The sequence below is a fragment of the Malaclemys terrapin genome, chromosome 3, assembly GCF_027887155.1.
Source record: "Malaclemys terrapin pileata isolate rMalTer1 chromosome 3, rMalTer1.hap1, whole genome shotgun sequence".
NCBI classification, from domain to species: Eukaryota; Metazoa; Chordata; order Testudines; family Emydidae; genus Malaclemys; species Malaclemys terrapin.
In genome coordinates this window covers 75,752,373-75,776,073 of record NC_071507.1, presented here as the reverse complement: position 1 = coordinate 75,776,073, position 23,701 = coordinate 75,752,373, and the positions used below count along the sequence as shown (strand labels likewise).

General features: G+C 40.6%; 1 protein-coding gene across 2 annotated transcripts in view; it reads left to right on the top strand.

Moving 5' to 3' along the window:
- MTR (5-methyltetrahydrofolate-homocysteine methyltransferase) overlaps positions 1-23,701 on the top strand; it is an 81,478-nt gene that overhangs the window by 5,535 nt on the left and 52,242 nt on the right. For both annotated transcript variants that reach the window (XM_054022591.1, XM_054022590.1), the window contains exons 3-13: positions 2,384-2,473; positions 3,798-3,867; positions 4,815-4,907; positions 5,015-5,121; positions 5,662-5,721; positions 6,520-6,614; positions 15,104-15,204; positions 16,356-16,417; positions 17,855-17,922; positions 19,382-19,461; positions 21,411-21,523. In XM_054022591.1, coding sequence (XP_053878566.1) covers positions 2,384-2,473; positions 3,798-3,867; positions 4,815-4,907; positions 5,015-5,121; positions 5,662-5,721; positions 6,520-6,614; positions 15,104-15,204; positions 16,356-16,417; positions 17,855-17,922; positions 19,382-19,461; positions 21,411-21,523 — 939 coding nt within the window. The remainder of the gene's footprint in view (positions 1-2,383; positions 2,474-3,797; positions 3,868-4,814; positions 4,908-5,014; positions 5,122-5,661; positions 5,722-6,519; positions 6,615-15,103; positions 15,205-16,355; positions 16,418-17,854; positions 17,923-19,381; positions 19,462-21,410; positions 21,524-23,701) is intronic.

Sequence of the window (23,701 nt, the reverse complement as noted above, 5' to 3'; positions counted from 1 at the left end):
TAATAGAGGGTTTTTTTTATTTCTGAATTTCCCTCATTTTCTGCTTAGCTTTTAAAATATTTTAAGAACATAAGAACAGCCATACTGGGTCAGACCAATGATCCATCTAATCCAGTATCCTGTCTTCTGACAGTGGTTAATGCCAGACGCTTCAGAGGGAATGAACAGAACAGGGCAATTATTGCATGATCCATCCCATGTCATCGAGAGAGGGTGGGTAGTCTATTTTCAAAAGTCAAAGTGGATTTCCCAGTTAAAGTGCATTATTACCTACTAATATATTGTATTCAGTAATGTTCTATGCCTGATAAAATGATAAGAGCTTGAAGGTTCAAAATTGTTGTCATTTAATGAATGATTTTGAAGAAGGTGAAAGTGAAACTCAAGTGTGTAAATGATATAATAAATATCAGTGTGCCCTTTGGATCTGCACAGTCTTTATTAGCTCAGTGTGTGAGTGCATGCATGTGTCCAGAATAGGGAGTAGAGAAGAGGGGTATCAGTTTTCTGCTAGTTAATTTTAAAATTAATATTGTCTTTAACATTAGATATGTTCCTATTCCGCCATCAGTTTGATTAAAATTTTATTTGCCTTAATTACTATTAAATTCATTTGTTTCTTCATTTAGAAAAATCCAAATACTCAATAGTGTAATCACATCAGTACTTTTCTGACCCAAATATAAAAATCATCATGTAGTTTTCCTTTAGCATTTGAAGTGTTCATCTTCTCATGCACCTTTAAGAAAATCCACACAATAGTGAACCCTAATGACATTTGTTGTACTTATATTAAAGAGTAATATTTTTTTCCCCCTTAGGAATCCTTTTTCATTTCTAAGCCTTTCTGATCAGACCTAATAGGTGAAAGCTTGTTATGCTTCATTGCGTGTTGGAAAAGAATTACAGTGATTGCCAATTTGCATTTCGCTAAAAGGCCTAACATGCAGCTGATTTCCCCCCTCCCACCCATTGCTTTATAGTGTGTGTCATTAAAGGGACACTATCAAATCACACTTCTGCTTACATTTTTCCCTGTTACAAATTATACCTAAAATTGCAGCAAATGAAAAAGGTTAGAGAAAACAAATTCATTAATTTTATAGTTTTATATTGTGAACAGTTTTGGCAGTGTTTTGTAAAAAGTCAGGTTTTCTCTTTTCCCATTGACAGTTAGTCACTTTCCCCTGTTGGTTGTTTCAGTTAGTTGCAGAAAAACAGGGAAAGAAACATTTCAAAAATTGTATGTGTAAATACTTAAAATCATCCTAAGTCCCAAGTGCGACTGACAGTAACCTAGTTTTTGTGTCTGCAGGTTTGCACATCTATATTTCTAACTGAAGAGTTGTTTTTGTTCATTTTTTCAGTAGCACAAGATGTTTTCCAAACAGGAAGACGAGGTCCCTGCCCCAAAGGGCTTTCTTTGTAACAGTATACATGACACAGTAAGCGTGAGCTACAATATTAGGTGGGGAAATAGGAAGACAAGCACATGAGGGTTACAGAAACAGGCTCACACAGTTACTTAATAGTTAAACACAATCCCCAATAAATACAATTCTCCTAACACAACCTACTACTAATCCCTTCCAGTGCTCCTTACTTAGCCACTCTGTGCTTCCATACTGTGCAGCTGCCTCCACATCATTCAGCTTTCCTTTTCCAGTCCTCCATCTCGCCACCTTCTTTTCTCATTCCACATGGCATCCCTCAGCAAGTCCTGCTAACATTCTATACCTGCCCCTGACAATGACCCCTCTCACCATCACATCACTGTTTGAAAATCTTGGGTGAAATCCTGCCCCTATTAAAGTCAATGGCCAGGTTCCCATTAACTTCAGTGGGGCCAGAATTTCAACCCCAGCCTACAAACACGTCCATGCTTTATTAAGGGTACATTTATACATAGTTTTTAAAGAATTAATAACATCTGTTAATTCCATTTTAATAAATGCTTCAGTAGGTTGATTGTAACCATGTATAACATACGCTACTCATGCCTGTTAAGTGTTTATAACATCTATTAGGCCTTGATTCTCGAAGGTTGTCTAACTTTAAGCATATCAGTGAGATAACTTACATGCTTAAAGTTAAGCTTGGGCCTAAAGTACCATCTTGAATTGGAACCTTGATAATTTTTAACCCTTTATAAACTATTTATAAATATAACCTTAAACGCTAAAGCTGTAACCTCAAATGTGTCAAACACTAGTTCAAAACAACAGGAGTAAGAACTGCAGGATTTGGTCTTCTGTGAATTGGGAGGCAGTTCTCCTTTGTCTTGTTCAGCTGAAAATCACAAAATGTTAGAATCCTCTGACTCCCTTCTTTTCCATCCCCTGATCTGAAATCATTAGTTCTCAGTTGTTTTTTATTGTTGCAGGAATACTTGCTTTCTGGGGCTGATATCATTGAAACAAACACTTTCAGTAGCACCAGAGTTGCACAAGCTGACTATGACCTTGAGCATCTGGTAAGAATTTTAAGCCACTTACATGTTAAGATATTAATCAAGATTTGTTGTCCCAGCAGCCAATATTAACCTCGTCTCCAGAGTCCATAAGACTCACGTTTATTGCTAACTGCACGGTCTCTGGGCATACAGGTGAGATTGTTTGGGTCTCTGGTGCTCAGCAAAGAAATATCTCATTTACTTGTAACACGTTTCCATTGTTATGGTAATATTAGGATGAAAATTATATTTGTCATAGGACAGTTGTCGAGGAAGGCACAGTCAGTAATAATTTGTATTGGGCTTCATCGTTTGAGTATTCGCAGAAGAGTCTCATTCTGTGAATAAGAACATTCTGCTTCAGTGCTTCCAGTTTCACAAGATGGTGCCAAAATGGAAATGTGTTTTGTCTCTTAACGTTGTATGTATATTTTATTCTTTGGCACAGAGGTCTCTCCTTCTTGCAGCGCTTAGAACTTTCTTAAGCTCAGGTTTATGTTGCCTGTCGATGTGGGTCACATCATTTTAAAATTAATCTCGGCAGATGGCACGACAGTACCTGGAAACATGCCATCTAAATCAGAGCTGATGTTCCCGATAAGCTAAATTTACCTTCAGAAGGCCCCTTCTTTCAAGGTGACAACTCCCACTAACTTCAGCGGGAATTGAGGGTGCTCAGTACCCGTACAGAACTGGCCATTAGTTTCTTTGCCATTGTTTAATTTTATACTAGCAGTTTTAGGCACAGACATGTAGTAGAATGGTTTCCATCATATAATCGCATCACTACAGTTTACTTTTTGAGCTTCATGGAACAAAGCAATTCTTCATGCTGGGGGTACCCAGAGTGTGTTTTTTTTTTGTTTTGCTGTAATGCTTTCATGTGTTCGTCTGGCCTATAGAGCACTTAGAATGCACTGCACGCTGCCATAGAAGAGGGTGACTCTTGTAAGTTTCTTTGCTAGTTTTCTTCATAGAAGAGACATAGGCATGGTCTACACTAGGCGGGGGAGGAGAACGATCTAAGTTACGCAACTTCAGCTACGTGAATAATGTAGCTGAAGTCGATGTACTTAGACATACTCACCGCAGTGTCTTCACTAGGGTGAGTTGACCGCTGCCGCTCCCCTGTCGACTCTGCCTGAGCCTCTCGTGGCGGTGGAGTACAGGAGTCGAAGGGAGAGCGCTCGAGGATTGATTTATCAAGTCTAGACTAGATGCAGTAAATTGACCCCCGCTGGATTGATCGCTGCCTGCTGATCCTGCGGATAGTATAGACATACCTTTAATGTACAGAATAAGCCTTGTCTGTTAGCACACAGTAATTTGGCTGTCATTGTTCCAGGTTTATCAGTTAAACAAAGTCTCGGCACAGGTGGCCAGAAAAGCAGCTGATGATGTGACTGCTCAGACAGGTGAATGTTGTTGGTTTGTTGTTTTTCCTCTTTGTATCCAAACGTTCCCTTCTATATGTTCTATTGTCTCATTATAAGCTTTGAAATATTGTGATTTGGGTTGGTGCAGTTGGTTGCATCTGGGAGCAGTGATGCTGCAAGTTGTCTTCCAAGAGAAGCCTAATGTATGAGTGACTTATAAGCTATTTAGATATGCGAAATGTTACTCTGGTTCTTTCACAGGGTGCTGAGTGCTTCTTGGGAGTCCACAACTCCCACTGAAATCCACCTGTTTGATTTCACCCAGCATCTGCCAGGAGGTGCTCAATAGCTCACAGCATCGGCCCTAAATGGGCAGTCATTCCTAAAAATGACCTCTTCATCTACATCTCTGTTTAGTAGAGACCTACCTATCTAACAAGAACACTTGATAAAGGGATAATGTATTTTAGAAGTTTTCAAGTTTTCTCTCTCATTCTAACACCAATTTGCATTTTCTGTTTATAAACCTGTCATTAGATTGTCCAGATAATACCTCCCCGATTTGGTTCTTAAATATAAGAATTAAGGAACATCCTTTTTTTTTAGTGGTTCTCTGTTCTTCGTAACTAAATGTTGTGATTAGAATATCTGTTATATTGCACTGAAATTTCTCTTTATGGCACGGTGCTGTGCATTTAAAAATATTCAGGGAACCGAGTACTTAAAAGAAAGCTTGGACTGAATTGATGGCTTGCAGTGGCATTATTTGTAAATACCACTGACCCTTATTGGGATAGAATCAAAACTACTCAACTATCCAAAGCTAATTTAGATCCTCCTCTACCCCAAGTGGTAGGGACTTGTGCTTTTAGAACAGGAGGTTCTGAGTTAAATCTACATTGTTGCCATGATGTCTTAAGAGATGGTTACAATATTATGACTGTAGGTGGCTAGAGTTGATGAGTGACATTTCTTTTCTTGTCTAGAGCGTAGGCGATTTGTAGCTGGTGCTATGGGTCCTACAAACAAGACGCTCTCTGTGTCTCCCTCAGTGGAAAGATCAGACTATAGGAACATCAGTAAGTATTTGTAATTTAATTCTATTCTACATTTCATGATACGTTACAGGAAGATGTCTCTAGCTAAAGATATGAGACAAACCACTTAAACTAATTCTTATTTACAGCTTTTGATGAGCTGGTTGAAGCATACCAAGAGCAAGCCAGAGGACTCTTAGATGGAGGGGTTGATATCTTGTTAGTAGAAACCATATTTGATACAGCCAATGCCAAGGTGAGACTTTTGGGAAAACTTGGAAGTGGTTTGAACCTTTTATTAAATGCCTAAATAAAAAATTCTGCTGTGGGGGCTAAGACAGGAATTTTCCCTATATATTACTGACCCATCTTATGTTGAAATTCTGTGGAAACTATTGTGGACTAAATGGATTCATATGTAGGAGTTATGCATTGACAATATGTGTAACTGTATAAACACATTACATTCACACTCTGGATGTATATAGTAGATGTATGTAACACACAGACTTTAAAAGCTTAGTTATCCTACATGCTGTAGATGTGAATGATGAATAACTGTGTCCAAATCTTAGCAAGTGTAGTGATGTGATTTTTGGGTCTTAAAGGGCTTCAGGCTGCCTAGCTGCTGTGATACCACCATAATATGTTTGAAAACCTAGAGGTTTCTGGGGGTGAAGGAATGCCCTTGAATGTAGTAAATTCTTCCAGAATCTCTAGCAATATTGTATGGTAAGTTTTGTGTAAAAGTCTATTCAAGCTTCATTAACTTGTTGTAACCTTTATCATTAAACAGGCAGCTCTATTTGCTCTCAAGAAACTGTTTGAGGAAGAGTATGATCCCAGACCAATATTTGTAAGCACAAAACATTTTACTAACTTTAACTAAAATCATGTGATGTTTGTACATGTGGTTGCCTAACAAAACTGAGGTGGCAGCTCAGCTGGTGATGGCATGAGTGCATTTTTTAAAAACAAAACACACACAGTATAACATGCCAAAAGGCAATTCTAGAAAACATACTGACTTTTTTATCTTAAGATCCTTAGGACAGTGGGAAAACATTACTCTCCGAATCTTATAAGAGAATTTGAGGTTAAAGCATTATTATTTGTAAAGCTTCATACTTTCTCATGGCCCTTCACAGATGAGTTTTTTAAAAGAAAGTCAGGTACCTTCCCCAGAAAGCTTACAGTCTAAGGCCCCCAATTCTGCTGTGTGTTGTGACTTAAGGGAGATTTCATGTGGGCCCAACGATCTGCTTGTGCATTGCACAGTGCAGGATTGGTCTTAAATAATAATGAATGTAGAAGTTATTGATGGTGAGGGAAGGAGAAGGGCTGTGATCACAGTTAGGATCCTTAGCTATTAACATCAGCCAACAAACTGTACCTCCCAAGAGAGATTTTATTTATTTATTGAAAATAAAGGTTAGCACAGTGATCCTCTGAAGCTCTTGGGTCAGAAGTTTATCTTTCTACTTGCTAGAAGACTTTGGGAGGTTGCACAGAAAATTTTTTTTGATTTCCTGCTTGGGTTGCCTGTCATCACTTTGAACCAAACACTCTTCATCTTGTTTTGGCTTTTGAGAGGGCAGTATTAATAACATATGTTCTTCTCTCCCGCCCTCTCCCTGTCCCCTTTGTATTTTAGGTTTCTGGAACCATTGTAGATAAGAGTGGACGCACTCTCTCTGGCCAGACAGGAGAGGCATTTGTCATTAGTGTATCCCACAGTGATCCACTTTGGTAAGAGAATGTGCTTTCTTGAGTCCATTATTCTAAGACCAGAAGGTAATGGTAAGTTTTGAAGGCCCTGTCAACAGTAGATTCTTAACCATGCTATCTGCACCCATATTTAACCATGTATATTGCTAGCATACTGTAGTGTAGTTTCCCTGTCTGGTGTGACCAGGAATTATTTTTCCTGAGAACCATGGTGTAGCATACCCCTCTTTTATGAGTCCTTATTACTGTTATGCAGCTTAATAAGGTTCCTGTCCATGCTGGTAAGGTAAATGGTGCAATTAACAATTAACAACTGGCCACGAGCACAGTAATATTCAAATGCCAGTGGTGTAGTTCTGAACCCAGTGTAGCCAGGACCTAAGTGAGTCCCATGATACCAGTCTTCAAAAGCAGGCAGGAGGTGAAATAATGGCTTTCTCGTATAGAGAGATGAAGCTGCTTTTTCCATTCTCTCTCTGAAGAGAGTCACTTCTCTACCTTCCTCGCCCCATATGATGTGTGAACTGAGGCTTCATCTACATTGGACTGTGAACCATATTGGAAAATGGAGTTTGGCTGATATAGTCAAGACCAAACTGTTTTAAAACTTTTTAATTTCAGAAGCTGTGCTTGGATCTGAAGCTTAGACTTTCAGATTTACTTTGCAAACAGTTAATAAATAAATTAATGGAGATATCCCATCTCCTAGAACTGGAAGGGACCTTGAAAGGTCATTGAGTCCAGCCCCCTGCCTTCACTAGCAGGACCAAGTACTGATTTTGCCCCAGATCCCTAAGTGGCCCTCTCAAGGATTGAACTCACAACCCTGGGTTGAGCAGGCCAATGCTCAAACCACTGAGCTATCCCTCCCCCAATCTGGTAGACTGGCCCTAGATAGATTTGGTGGAGGAAACAAATAATAATTACAAAAAAGGGGGGAAACAAGAAAAGAAAAAAGATTCCAGTGTCAGATCATAAGGCTAAGTCATGAGATGTCATTGCAGCATCCTTTTCCCTGATTTTTTACAAAATTGCAAATGTGCACTAAATTTTTTCTCAAAAACGTGTATTTGTTCTGAAAAATACTTGACGCTTCTAGGTGATTATTTAATAAAAATATATTCTTCTCCATGCAAACATAAATGCTAGAAACTTTTTAAAATGAAAGCTTATATTCTGTAAAATTTGGCAGCTGCGTAAGACAGAGCCCTGCGTGTAACCATGCTTCCCCTCTTCCCCCCGATCCTTGTGTTTTTCTGTATCCTTTTCTCCCTGTTTCTCTAGTTATCTAAAGATTTACACACAAGAATTTCCCTATAGTTAGCAAAATTTTCCTGCAATTTTAAATATTTTCATTTGCTATTAGACATGTACTCAGTGTATGTTGTGACAAACCATTCTTTGTTTTTACAACAAAATCCCAGTTAAAAACAGTAGTCTGTTATCCCCGTGATGCAGAAGTGTGAGACTGCACTAACATACAATGAACCCAGCTTTTGTGACATGTTCTCCTCCCCCCACCCCTTGAGGTTCCACTTTCCCAGACCAGACTGTGCTGCAGAAGTAACATATGGAGTCGCTTGGAACAGGGTGCTACTTGATTCGCTCACTATCACAGCTTAGAGATCTATGCTTGGCACAGATCTCAGCCTCAGACAAGGTGCTCATGACTCTAGTGTCATTTAATACAATACTCTGGGCCTGATTCCAGTTTACGCTATTGCCACTTTACACTGCCATGGCAAACAAAGCATTAAAATGAGAGTGAGTTACATTTAACCCCACTTTAAGGTCCCTTTACGCTACCAAAATGGAGTAAATGAGTCTGGCTGTCTGTCTAGTTGTGCTCCCTGTAGGGAGCACATTGTACCTGTTCTTGGACGTCTGCACATGCTTTCAGTTTGCTCCTGAGTACGATTTGGGGTAATGAGTTTGAAGTGTAAATCACTGTTTTGGTTTGGGTCCTGATTAAGTATCTTACATACACTCTCACTCTGTGCGCTACCAGCATAGCTGATCGGTGGCAGGGCATTCTTTGTGAACAGCTCTCACATGTGGGATTAGCTTCTTCCCTTGGTCTGACAGAGCCCTGTTGTTGTTTATATGTATTGTGGTTTAGAAGCCAGTTTCAGGGAAGCAAGGCTCTCATGAGCTAACTGCTTTGCATGCAGAGAGTTCCTGCCCCAAAGAGCTTTACAACCGTAGACTATGACAAGAGACAACAGGTGGCTACAACAAACAAATGGGGGAAGAGACGGGATGGCCACGATAATGGTGCGCTGTAACTGCTGCTTATTATACTAACCACAATAATTTCACCAACTTCTGGCCTAAGGTTGTTGGCTTTGGGCCATGGTGAAAGGATCATTTAATTTCTCAGACTTTTGCCTGAGGTGGGTGAGGGGGCTGAGCTGATTTGAGGGTGCTATTGGTCAGGAAGTACAACGTTTTGCCTTTTAATTGGGTAAGCATGCTCCAGGTTTCCGATAGGCGTACTTTCAAAATCAAAAAATTACATGGTGCCAGCCTCATGTCAGCTCCTGCTGTGAGAGTAAATCCCTCAGAAGGTCTGGAGAAATGGTTTTGGTACCCGATAACGTGGTATATCCAGTGAGAGTGTCAAAATATTTTCATTCATTGATTACACTAGTTGCCTTTAAAATATCTTGCCATTGAGGTGAGGCAAAGAGAGAATGACAGATGAGCCTGTGTTGAGGGAGACAGATGGAGCTGAGATAAGGCAGAGGGAAATGCAGCTGGCTACGATGAAGAGACAACCTGGAAAAAAAAAAAGTGAGCTGCCAGTTTATAAATCAAACATGACATAAGAGTGTAGAGTCAATTGCATTTATCTACATTTGGCATGGATGGCCTCATTAACTATCCTTATCTTTACTTCGCTTCAGCAATCCTGACGTTGAGCCCTTCCTTATATCATGAAAATAAATGGTCTTCCCATCTTTGTAATGACACATTCCCTGCGCCATAGTGCATGATGTGTGTCTGGGGGTCCATATAAGTGACTTATCTGTGTATAACCTGTACATGCTTAAACACAAAAATCAGTGGGGAGTTGTAAAATGATTCCCTTGAAACCTATGGTATATTTAAATAGAATGCTCCAAGCCAGAGAGAGTTCAGAAATGCTATAAAGTTACACAGTCAGCTCTTACACCACAACCTGTTGGAGTAAGGGGAGTTGCATATTGTTCAAGTATGGAAAAAGAATTGTATAGTATGCAGATCCCCACTCTCTGGCTGTTAGAAGCCAGCTGGAGCCCAGAGATTTGTATACCGCCTGTATAGTTACTTCTTAGTAATTGCACAGTAATCATGCAAATTCTTTTGCTCTGATTTGCAGTTACATGCATAATTCCCACCCAGGTACACGTAAGAAACATACAGTAGTTGATTTGACATTTTTCCTACCCACCCCAGTCCAGAGCTGAGCTGTCCCTGAACTGTGGGCAGTTCTGTGGGAATGTGCACACTGTACCATCCCTACAGCCCTCTCTGTGGCGGGCTACTTCAGCTGGCTTTTGGGGGTGCTGGGACAAAACCATGGCTCTGTCTCCTTCCCAGTCCCTTTGGGGTAGATTGTTTCCCTCTTGATGCACTAGGAGTTACTGCTGATATGCCTTTCACCTTTATCCCTCAGAAGCAATGTAAGAGTCAGTCAGTTTAGCACTCTGACTTTTTCAGTGACGGGGGGTGACTTGTAGTCCATTAGAAGCATGGCTTGGTGTGAACGGGAGATCAGGGAACACAGTATGTTAAAGGTCTTATTCTATATGTCTGGAGCATGCAAAATTCCCTTTGACATCAGTGTAGGACTGTTGGCTTTATTTGGATTCAGGAGAGGGCCCTAAGGGTGGCACTTGCCTATCTGATATTGAAAGAAAATGTGTTTGTGCCTAATATGCTGGTGAAATTGTTCAAGAAGCTTATGCATGTGAAAGATCTCTGCTATAACGTTGTCTAAAGGAGCACTCAAGGACGATAAGGCCATTGCGGGGAAACTAAGTGAATTCTTTGCATCTGTCTTCACAGCTGAGGATGTGAGGGAGATTCCCAAACCTGAGCTGTTTTTTTTTTAGGTGACAAATCTGAGGAACTGTCCCAGATTGAGGTGTCATTAGAGAGATTTTAGAAGAAATAGATAAATTTAACAGTAATAAGTCACCAGGGCCAGATGGTATTCAAGAGTTCTGAAGGAACTGAAATGTGATATTGCAGAACTACTAACAGTGGTTTGTAACCCATCATTTAAATCAGCTTCTGTACCAAATGACTGGAGGATAGCTAATGTGATGCCAATTTTTTAAAAGGCTCCAGAGGTGATCCTGGCAATTATAGGCAAGTAAGCCTGATTTCAATACCAGGCAAACTGGTTGAAACTATAGTAAAGAACAGAATTGTCAGACACATAGATGAGCATAATTTATTGGAATAGTCAACATGTTTTTTGTAAAGGGAAATCATGCCTCACCAATCTACTAGAATTCTTTAAGGGGGTCGACAAGCATGTAGACAAGGTTGATCCAGTGGATCTAGTGTACAGATGCTCCCTGATTTACGCATCGTTCTGGAATGCCTTGCGTAACTCGAATTTTGCATAAGTCAGAAACGTATACCCAACAATTACACCGCCCCCCTCCCTTCCCTCGCCCTAAAAAAAAAATTTCTGGCTTACGGAATTTTTTCCGTAAGAGCGGATTTGTGTAAGTCGGGTTTGCGTAACCCCGGGGGCGACAGTACTTAGATTTTCAGAAAGCCTTTGACAAGGTCCCTCACCAAGGGCTCTTAAGCAAAGTAAGCTGTCATGGGATAAGAGGGAAGGTCCTCTCATGGATTGGTAACTGGTTAAAAGATAGGAAACAAAGGGTAGGAATAAATGGTCAGTTTTCAAAATGGAGAGAGGTAAATAGTGGTGTCCCCCAGGGGTCTGTACTGGGACCAGTACTACTCAGCCTATTCATAGATGATCTGGAAAAAGGCTTAAACCGTGAGGTGGTGCAATTTGCAGATGATACAAAACTCAAGTTAATTAAGTCCAAAGCAGACTGCGAAGACCAACAAAGGAATCTCACAAAATTGTGTGACTGGGCAACAAAATAGTAGATGAAAATCAATGTTGTTAAATGCAAAGTAATGATGGAAAACATCATCCTAACTATACATACAAAATGATGGGGTCTAAATTAGCTGTTACCATTCGAGATAGATCTTGGATTCATTGTGGATAGTTGTCTGAAAACATCCACTCAATGTGCAGCTGCTGTCAGAAAAGCAAACAGAATGTTGGGAATCATTAAGAAAGGGATAGATAATAAGACAGAAAATATCATGTTGCATCTATATAAATCCATGGTACGCCCACATCTTGAGTACTGTGTGCAGATGTGGTCCCTCCATCTCAAAAAAAGATATATTGGAATTGGAAAAGGTTCAGTAAAGGGCAATGAAAATGATTAGGGGTATGGAACAGCTTCCGTGTAAGGAGAGATTAAAAAGACTGGGACTTTTCAGCTTGGAAAAAAGATGACTAAGGGGTGATATGATAAAGGTCTATAAAATCATGACTAGTGTGGAGAAAGTGAATATGGAAGTGTTATTTACCCCTTCTCATAACACAAGAAACTGGGGTGACCAAATGAAATGAATAGGCAGCAGGTTTAAACCAAACAAAAGGAAGTATTTCTTCACACAGTGCGCAGTCAACCTGTGGAACTCTTTGCCAGAGGATGTTGTGAAGGCCAACCTTCTAAAAGGGTTAAAAAAAGATCTAGATAAATTCATGGAGGATAGTTCATCAATGGCTATTAGCCAGGATGGGCAGGGATGGTGTCCCTAGCTTCTGTTTGCCAGAAGCTGGGAATGGCAACAGAGGATGGATCACTTGTTTGCCTTTTCTGTTCATTCCCTCTGGGGCACCTGGCATTGGCCACTGTTGGGAGACAGGATACTGGATTGGACGGATCTTTGGTCTGACCCAGTATGGCCATTCTTATGTTCTTATGTCTAAATCAGTGAGACATAGGATATATCTGGTGAGTAAATTCAATTGTACAAGCTTAATGCTGTCACTGGACATCTTAACTGATGCACTCAGTTTCTTCCAAATTTTAAAAATGTTTTAGCAAAGAAAAATGTATCTTAACTGGGCGGGTTGAGGCAGTTCTTTGATCTTTCTGTCGTCTCCATTTTTTCCTGTAGCAGAAGGCAGTGCCTCTTTCTCATTAAATCCTAGTATTTTGGATCTGCTTGTACTTTCACACCTACAGTGTAGAAAGCAGTAGGTACAAATGTTGCCAAGATATATGGTCACTTTCCAGTTGCACTTTTATTCCAATCCTTGCTTCACCATTCCCAGTGTTGCAGCAGGCCGGTACTTCAGTATGGTAGAGAAACAGCAGTTTTTTGCTAGTAACAATATTATATAAGAGCAAAATTTAAGATGTTCCCATGGGATGTTGCAAACATAATGAAGCTTTTACATACTTCCATGAGGCAAGTAGGCAGTACTTAATTGGAGCAGGTTGCATGAGGAAAGTAATATGTTGTGAGTTCTGCAGGGGTTGCTCCAGCCTCTTCCCAGTGGGTGAGCTGACGTGGGCTAGACTGAGGGGGAGCTGGAGGGACTGTGCAGTGCATCTTGTGGGCACACTTTTTTTTTTTTTTTTTTTTTTTTTTTTTTTACAATATGCACTTAAACATGTGGTTGTTTTTTTTTTATCTGTTATCCTCAAAAGAAGAATAAAAATATATACAGACCGGTTTTAAACTTCATATTTGTCAGCTCACTGGTGCAACATTTATTCACAGAAAATCAACAGGAAAAAACCTAAGCCAATAAACAAACTAACAACAACAATAAACAACTGCAGACTTCTAGGGGGAAATTATTTAAATAATACCAATAGCTAATGACTTTAAATCTGAGAGTGTACTGTCTGAAGTAAATTGGATGAAATTCATTAAGGACAAATGCAAAGTATTCCTCCACTTAGAAGGAACAATCAGTTGCACACATATAAAATGGGAAATAACTGCCTAGGAAGGAGTACTGCGGAAAGGGATCTGGGGGTCGTAGTGGACCATAAGCTAAATATGAGTCAACAGTGTGATGCTGTTGCAAAAAAAGGTGAACAACATTCTGGGATGTATTAGCCGGAGTGTTGTAAGTAAGACACGAGAAGTAATTATACTGCTCTATTCTGTGCTATTTAGGCTTCAACTGGAGTACTGTGTCCAGTTCTGGGTACCATATTTCAGGAAAGATGTGGACAAATTGGAGAAAGTCCAGAGAAGAGCAACAAAAATGAGTGAAGGTCTAGAAAACATGACCTATTAGGGAAGATTGAAAAAATTGGGTTTGTTTTAGTCTGGAAAAGAGAAGACTGAGAGGGTACATAACAGTTCTCAAGTACATAAAAGGTTATTGCAAGGAGGAGGGTGAAAAATTGTTGTTCTTAATCTCTGAGGATCGGACAAGAAGCAATGGGCTTAAATTGCAGCAAGGGAGGTTTAGGTTGGACATTAGGAAAAACTTCCTAACTGTGAGGGTAGTTAAGCACTGGAATAAATTGCCTAGGGAGGTTGTGGAATCTCCATCATTGGAGATTTTTAAGAGCAGGTTAGACAAACACCTGTCAGGGATGGTCTAGATAATACTTGTCCTGCCATGAGTGCAGGGGACTGGACTAGATGATCTTTCAAGGTTCCCTTCCAGTTCTATGATTCTGTGATTATATTTTAAATTTAGCCATTTGCACATAGCAAAGTAGGCTATTTGGAGACTCAGAGCCATAATATAACTACTCACGCTGCGGTCAATCTGGAGCAGGGGACCTCAGTGCTAGAGAGGGTTAATTGAGCACAGGTGACTGTAGGAGGCATCACCCAAAACCTTTGGGTTCTGTCCTCCGTCCTTAGCAGCAGCTGGAGGAGGCAGTGGGCAGGAATGAGGATGAATGTTGGTTCTGTGCAGCTCCTGAGCCCCAACCAGTTTCTAAACCTTAGTGTGGTCAGCCTGGGCCAGAGCATGTGCAGCTGCAGCAGGCACGTGGCAGGGAGCCGCACTCTGGAGATGTGAACCAGGCAGGAAGGAAGTAGGGGAGCCATTTCAGATTTTGGTAGTGGAGGGTAAGTTTAACTGTGATTTCAGGGGCTAGTTAGGCACCTGTAAACTAGTTTTTAGCAGATAATAACTAAGAAATTAGCTGTCAGGAGCACTGTATCTAATTCTTGTATAAAGAAATATATATATAAACACACACACAAATTAAAGCCACAGTTTTGGAGCCTTAACATAGGTATCAGAAACACATTTGATACTTTGTACACTGTCTTACGTAGAGATAAATAAAATCTGCTTAAAATCTGCTTCCTTTCTTTACCAGGCATACTCTGTTACTAGTGGGAGAGTACCATTGTTGCCAGTGTTTCTTTGTTGTTTTGTTTTGTTTTTTGCTTTAAACCAGGAATAAATGCAATTTTTATTTTTTCAGTATTGGCTTAAACTGTGCGTTAGGGGCAGTGGAAATGAGGCCCTTCATTGAAACAATTGGGAAGTGTACAACTGCCTACATCATCTGTTATCCCAATGCAGGTGTGTTTTATGTGTGTGTGTGTGTACACAAAGGAAATTAGTCCAGCCTTTCCATACCTCTAGAAGTTATACACCAGGTAGATAATTTACAGGTCAATCACCGTGTACACAATGTAGTAGCTCATCATCTTCACTCCATTTTTTTTTGTTATTTCAGCACCCAAAGAAGCTATTTTTGGCCTAGAAGCTTGTATAGTGTGATTATTTGATCATTCTCATAAAAAGGTGGATCTAGAAGGTTGACTGAGCAGCTATACCTATTAACTTCAGTCAGAGCAGTTTCAGGTGCATGGTGGATAATTTAAATCTTACAACCTTTACTCTTCTGAGTAGTCCCAATGAAGTCATTCAAGCTACTTGTTTTAATAGGAGCTACTTATGTGAATAAAGTGTGAAGGATGAGGCTCTTTTATTGTCCCAACACAGCTTTAAGCAAACATTTTTCTGTGAAAGAGAGAGAAGTAGGGATTGATGGGGAAATAAAGCTCTGTTACCCAAAACTCCTTTGGGAGCATGTATGTAAACTGGTTTATTTTCTAGCAGCTCAAGTATCTGATATTCTAGCAGTTTGCTCCCAAACTCTTTTCTATATTCTTTTAATATCCAAAATTTTATTTCCCCCTTTGAGACAGGATTTGAAGCTTGAAAAAGAAAATAATTACTCTGAAAAGCAAATAGTTTAAGGCCAGGCCAGACTACTACTTGCAACTTGGTAATTAAGAAAAGACTAATAATTTTTTATTATTATTTATTTTTTTAGAACTGTAGCATCTGCTTAGTTGAAAGGAAATGATGGCACTTTAACAGCACTCAGTAGCTATAGCAGCATAGCTGTTAGGTTAAAGGAAATAATTCCTTTAAAAACAAATCCCAAAACTTTCTTCCTACCTTACTGCATTCCCCTTTCCAACTCTTTAGGAGATAAATGTCATTACTACTATGAGTTAGAAACACATTTAGAATTTAACATTTAAAAAAAAAATTAGTTGTCATGAGGAATCCCAAACACTTTCAGGAGCAACTAATAATAACTCATTGAATGATGATCAGAAGTGCAGTGAGACATTTTAGTTCTACATGTGCAGCTGCTTTAAATATCTCCTCTTTGTGGGGGTTAAACACATTGTAATACTCTAAAAATATTTCTCAAGGTCTCCCCAATGCCTTTGGAGGTTATGACGAAACCCCTGAAGTGACTGCTAAGCATATAAAGGTAGGGAATATTTCTCATGAATGGGTTTTACCAGTATTAGTAACATGGTTGTCTCTGTATTTACTTTATGCAATCTTACTGTCGCACTTTGGTTCTCAGGCAACTATCACCTGGGTATTTAGCTGGGTTCTGTTTTGTATGTTACAAACACCACTTTTCCCCAGGAGTTTATAGCCAGTGTGTTGAATGGTGGTACTTGCTGACTCAGATCAGGAGAAACTTCTATTTAATGAATTTTGAAACCCTGTCATTCTGGCTTTTTTTCCCGCCCATTAAGTTGCAGGAAGGTTGCTTAGCTTGTTGTGAGATCCGTTGATCAGGTGCTACAGATCACAAGCATTTGCACTCTTTTTCACTCTCTCACTCCCTCTCTTTTTGGAAATAATTCATCACGTAAGAGGGCAAGCTAACTGAACATAAATCTGAGTGGTTTTTTTGAGTTCCTGGGCAGGAAACCTGCAGTGAGAAAGAAGCTCACTTAAGTAACTCTAGCCTAAGTTAATGGTTTCCAGCCTTTTCCATCCCCTCCCATCTAGCAAAGACCCTCTTATAGAGCAATAAAGGAAGGGCAGAGTGGTTACAACCCCCTGACAACTGATCCTGACCCCCAGGTTGAGAAACCCTGGCCTGAGTTGGCAGGCAACACAAATTACAACAGTTGGAAATCTTGGTTTCCAAGAGGATTTTCCCGCTGATGGAGGAGGAAGCTAGCTATTGCCTGTTAACTGTCAAGTAATCAAAATAAAACTGAATTGGGTTTTGTGTATTATCTTGTAATATACAAGTGCTTCAAAACAATTTGTAAAATAGGGAGTTGAGTACTGTGCAGGCAAACCGAGCAGCCTTTATGCACTTGGCACTATCTTGCACAGTCATAGCATTTATAACCACTTTTGGGAGAGGAAGAGCAGTCCATGACACAGGTTTTTCCATTGCTCGCTCTGCAAAGTGCTATTTGACCTTTGCTGTCCACCTGAGACTAGCAGAGGGGTCTGGGCTTTAAAGTGTCAGCAGGAGGTGCAGTATCTGAAGCAGTGTGGAACTTTGGCCTTGTGTGTTTATTTTCAAATGCAGGTACCTAACTGTAGATGTGTAAATCAACACTTAGCTGTAGACACTCACATTTGCAAATTTGGTCCACAGCTTGTAGGCCAGAGACAAGAGGGTTGCCATACTAGCATCTGGGAGTGAATAAAGTGGAAGGAATAATAAATGTTACGGGGAAGTAATAGTCTTGAAACCAGAGGGGTAAAATTCAATGGACTTCTTTGAGTTGGGTTTAATTCAGTAACATTGCTTCATTTTGTTTTTCTTCTGGGAGCTTTAGCTTGCTTGATATTTGGAGAATATAGATTTTCTTACCTTCATTTTTGTGAATTTCCTGTTATTGGATGCAGTTATCAACTTGAAACTAAATAGTCTTTTCCCTGCACACAGAGCTTTGCTTTGGATGGTTTGGTCAACATAGTTGGAGGTTGCTGTGGTACCACTCCAGCACATATCAGGTAACTTTGCAGGTCATGTTAGTCTATTCAAATGCACAGGAAAGGAAAATATCCCTGTTCCTCCAAACTGGAGTTCCATGATTTGTATTAAGACCTCTTCACAAAAAGAATAAGACAACTCACTTGAGATCGAGCTGCTGCAGCCTGTGGGGCAGAAAGTGCTGTGCTCCTGCATTAGTAGCCTGTTGTTGCGGGGACTGGAGGGTAAAAACAAGTGTAATACACCTTGTCCCTTGTCTCGACTAAAACTGTTCCAGAATAAAACCCTGTCTTTTCCTTTCCCCTCCTCTGCTGTGCTGCTCCTCTAGATTTTGTGTGATAATACTGCAAAGCTGCTTTGAAGGGAAAAGGAAAAACGAGGCAAAGCCATGGCAAGGATATGGGAAGGTTAAAATGACAGTCCCATCTGGTCGGGAGAAATGTTTCGGTACAGCCCCACTAGAAATAGTAATTTGGAAGACTTTCTTCCTCCCTTTATTCCTTCAGCGTTCGCAAGAGGCAGACCCCCTCTCCCGTGGGGATAGGGAAAAGCTAACCCTTCTGAGCCATTGTTGCTCTGATGTCCTGTGTGAGTGCAGGAGGCATTGCACGTTGCCCTCAGTTGATTGCAAAGCCAAGAGAGGGAAGATGGACATGCTGTCATAGTAGTTGTGTTCATCCTGGGTCGCCTCAGGGCCATTAGGAGAAGCATCCCAGCTCAGAGAGTTAGTGAAATCTGTCCCTTGTTGCTGCTACACAACAATCCATGTTCGAGAAGTCAGGATTTTAATGGGAACCTCTGGGGCTGAGCAGTAGTGTGGAGAAGCTCTCTGTCCACCCATAAGTAAGGCTAAGATTTTGTCATGGTTATTTGTAGTAAAAGTCACGGACAGGTCATGGGCAATAAACAAAAATTCACGGAAGCTGTGACCTGTCTGTGGCTTTTGCTGCTGCAGCTCCATGGTTTCTCCTGCCACCCTGGTGGCTGGGAGCTGTGGGGTTCCCCCACTCCTCCCGCGAGGCTGTTGCTGGAACCCTGAGGAGGCTGTTGCCCATCGCTGGAACCCTGCCGGGGCCCCGCTGGCTGCCAGCTGTAGTCCCGCGGCCCCAGGGGCTGAAGCAGAAAACTTCACAGAACAGATTCCTTGACTTCCCCATGACATGAGTGTAGCCTTACCCCTAAGTAAATGTGTCATCTGGTGGGGGTGGTGATCTCCCATTTTGTATCTGATAGAAGTCTTTAGCTCTATACACTTACTACAATTTGGATATAACATATTTCTGAAGAGCATTTATTTTTGCCTTTGGCTACCCAAAATGAAAGATATTATTACTCTTGTTTGGCAGGGCTGAATTACAGGGGAGAGGGGTGTCTCTTTCTAGTACATTTCATTTGAATATTACACCGAGGATTTAGATTTTAATTACAAATTTGTATTCTTAACTCTGGAGCTTTTTCTTTCCTCCTTCTGTTATTCAGGGAGATTGCTGAAGCAGTAAAAACCTGTAAACCTCGTATTCCCCCCTCCTTCGTTTCAGAAGGGTATATGCTGCTGTCAGGTAAGAGAGAGCATAACAGCTTGAGACTTAGGTCTTGTGACATACTGAGTTACTGCTCTCTAGAGACCAGAAGGGATGGCCAAGATCCCAACTCCATAGCCAAATACACCAGCTTCTGAAAGTTGTGCATGCAGATCCGAAGTTCACAGCTTGGGCCCATCTCGAGTTACAGCTAAAGAATTAGTGAAACTATCAGCTTCACAATCAGTAGAAATGTCTCTTAGACCTGACCTACGCTGGCCTCAGTCTTGTTTAATAATAGCCTGTGTATTTTTCACCAGTGGATCTCAAAGCACTTCGCACAAAAGGATAAGTGTGCTTATCCCCTAGTGCAAATGGAGAAATTTAGGTAGGCCCAGAGAGGTGAACCGATGTGCAGCAGGTCATGTGGCAGGTGAATGGCAGAGCCAGGAATAGAAGGCAGGTCCCCTGATCCTAGGGAAATGCTCTGTTACTGTATCATGCTGCTGGTTCAGGTTTATAACACTGTTTGACTGGTGAGGATGGAATTAGCCCATGGTAAATCTGAATCTAGAATGTGGTTTTTGGCTACAATTTGGCTCTATACACACCAGCTAGCCAAAACCCTCTGTAAGTCTGGGGGCCAACTCTCTAGCCAGGGCATCATATAACATTTGCAACAGTAGCAAGATTTCAGTCCTATCTCTTCAGGGTTGGGTTTGATTTCTCCAAACCAAAGCAATTCAGCATACATTAAACAAATCAGGTCTTGATCTAGGGTCTGCAACAGGAGCCTACCTGCTCCCAGTAGGTCTTACTCTCAACTGAGCTGCTTGTTGTTGTCCTTTTATCGAAGACCTGCAGGGTATTGCCTGATCTGGGTTCAGACCCACTGCTGGGGATGTAGCGAATTAGTCACAGACTGGGAGCAGTGATGTCAAGCCTGACTCTTAAAGGGCCATACCACCTTATGTTTCTTGTGTAATGGAACCTTGTTTGATATATTTCTTAAATCCAGCTGTAAGGCCTATACACAGTATTTGGGGCCAAAAGCTTCTGAATATTTTTTTTAATGAATTGGAAAATTTTTAATTGGACAAATTAGCCATTGCCCTTTGGGAGTCAAGAAGTAAGTTACTCATCATCCTTGTTGGGTACATTTCCAAAGTGATAGCAGAAGGATTTAATGTCACAGTATCAAGTCACATGAAGGTATTTGCATGTTTGGAAGTAAGCCCTGTCCTCAGCATTATTAATTAATCTTATTGAGGAATTAATATTTTATACCATTTATCATTATTTTAATGTGTGGCTCTCATAACTTGGGACAGTGTTTTCAAGCTTGGATGCAGTTAGCTTAATTTTCAGAGGTGTCGAGCATCATCTGGTTCCATTGACTTGCTTCCACGTAAGCTGCATTTGATCACTGCCTCTGAAACTCAAGTCAGTTATTCAGGTGCCTAAAGTTTGAGAATTACAGCTAGGACTGGTTTCTTTTATATGGTGTATAGTACAACTACAAAGTTTAGAGGCCCAACCTTGCGGCCATTCCACATGCAAAACCCCATTGGTGTGGATGGGGAGGGATGTGCCCAGAAGAACTACAAGATCAGGATGCTAGAGATACATATATGAGGGTGTGGCTGTGTAGAGTTCCTTTCTTCTAGAGGTTGTCTCCCATCGGCATACTCGTGCGGTGCCCCACCTACGCCAGTATTTTCTGACCCTTTGTCTACATTGTAAAGGAGATACAGCTGCTAGAGCCTGCAATTAAGAATTTTGCTATTGAAAGAGATTTTGTCCATTGCCATGACAATTTAGCGGACGAAATTATGTATTTCCAATTTCAGCTTGATAAATTGAGGATGCGCATTCCCACAGATAAACCTGGCCTTATCTCTTGGACTGGCAATAAATTGCTTATTCTCTACAATGTTTCCATTTTTTCCCTCCATTTTTACAAATGTTTTCTAAAATGTCCCTTTAAGGTCTTGAGCCCTTCAGGATTGGCCCATACACCAACTTCGTTAACATTGGTGAACGCTGCAATGTGGCAGGATCAAAGAAGTTTGCTAAGCTCATCATGGCAGGCAACTATGAAGTGAGCATCCCATTTAATTTAGGCTTCTAACACTGCTTTTTTCTAAACAATTATATGGTTACAGTATTTTTCCATTACATTGCATTAGTAGTTACTTATTAGGTCTACATATAGCCCTTCTCCCATACCAGCTATAGGAAGGTAAAATCTCTTTAGTTATCCTGTTTTTTCTCATTGCTCTTCCTTACTTAGGTTCCTTGCTGAGCATAATAGCTCTTGATGAATCCACAGTTAGGATTTTGCCAAGTGCTTTGTTAGCTAGTGTTATTGAAAAATCTGTTTCTCCTATAATACTGGTTATACAGCCAAGGAGAAAATAAATAGAAAATAGAAAATAAATATTTCTTGATTTATGCTGTATCCTCAGCAATCTGGAGCTAGAGATTGAAGCTGGCGGGAGGAGGGAGATGGGGAGGTTTATAGGAAAGGTGCCCAAGAAAAGTTGGTCACTACAACTTAGAACAATGCCAGCTCAAAATGAAAAGACAGAGGGGCAGATCCTCAGCTGTTTTAAAATGTCATAGCTCCTTTGAGGCAAATGGCAGTGTGGTATTTTTATACCACCTGAGGATTTGCCCCCAAAGAAGATTGTTCTACTATTTCATGCCATCGAAATAAGAGCTTTCGTTGGAGTGAGACCTCCTAAATTGTAACAGCTGAGTCTGCCATAAGATGAGGAAAACTGAACCACAGTTTGTCGGGGCTGTGAGAAATAGAAAGGTGTTTTTGTTTTTGTTTTGTTTTTCCGCCCCCGAGATCAATCAAGTGACAAAAACAAAGCAAACAGACATAAGCATTCAAATAACGGAAGAAGGACTCTAATATTCCCCTCCTAACACACACACATATTGTTTTGCAGCTTAATAAACATGTAACAGCCTCCAATAATGAAGAATATATGGTATGTCTACACAGCAAAGAAAAACCCTGGCCTGCTCAGGCTCGTTTCATTGCTGTATAGACTTCCGGGTTCAGGCTGGAGTCTGAGCTCTGGGACCCTCCCACCTTGCAGTGTTCTAGTGCCCAGGCTCCAGCCCGAGCCCAGAAGACGACACAGCAGTGAAACACCCCTGCAGCCTGAGCCCCATGAGCCTGAGTTGGCTGGCACGGGCCAGCTGCTGGTTTTTCTTTGCTGTGTAGATCTGACCTTAGAGGCTAAGAAGATTTTAGTTTATGACTTACAGGTCCTTACTGTAGTCCATCCCAGGAGGCTATTTTCCTGTAATCACTTGCAATCAGAACTGATTGTGACCATGTAAAGCTTTGATCTTTTAAATAAAACACATTGCTAACTATGTTTAAAATTTAAGGCACTACCAGGCCATTGTGTCAAAATCACCACATTTTTGCAGACAGAATGACATCAGCTTTGCATTACTAATGATTTCTGGGTTGGTATATTCATAGATTTCCAGGCCAGAAGGACCATTTTGATCATCTAGTCTGACCTCCTGTATAACATAGGTCATAGAACTTCCCCAAAATAATTCCTAGAGAATATCTCTTTTAGAAAAACATCCAATCTTGGTTCAAAAATTGTCAGTGTTGGAGAATCCATCATGACTCTAAATTGTTCTAATAGTTAAAAATGTACGCCTTCTTTCTGGTCTGAATTTGTCTAGCTCCAACTTCTAGCCATTGGATCTGTTAGACCTTTCTCTGCTAGATTGAAGAGCCCATTATTATGTATTTGTTCCCCATCTAAATACTTACACTTTAATCAAGTCACCCATTAACCTTCTCTTTTTGTTCAGATAAATAGACTGAGTTCTTTGAGTCTGTCACTATAATGCATGTTTTCTAATCCTTTAATCATTCTATGGCTCTTCTCTGAACCTTCTCCAGTTTATCAACATCCTTCTTGTACTGTGGACGCAGGGTGGGACACAATATCCTAGCAGCATTTGCACTAGTGCCAAGTATAGAGGTAAAACAATCTCTCTGCTCCTTGAGATTGCCCTGTTTTATGCATCCCCAGATCACGTTAGCTCTTTGTCACACTGGCAGCTCATGTTCAGCTGATTATCCACTCCCCCAAAATCTTTTTCAGATTCTCTGCTTCTCAGGATAGTCTCCCATCCTGTAAGTATAACCTACATTCTTTTTTCCCAGATGTATACATTTACATTTAGCTGTGTTGAAATGCATATTGCTTGCTTGCGCCCAGTTTACCAAACA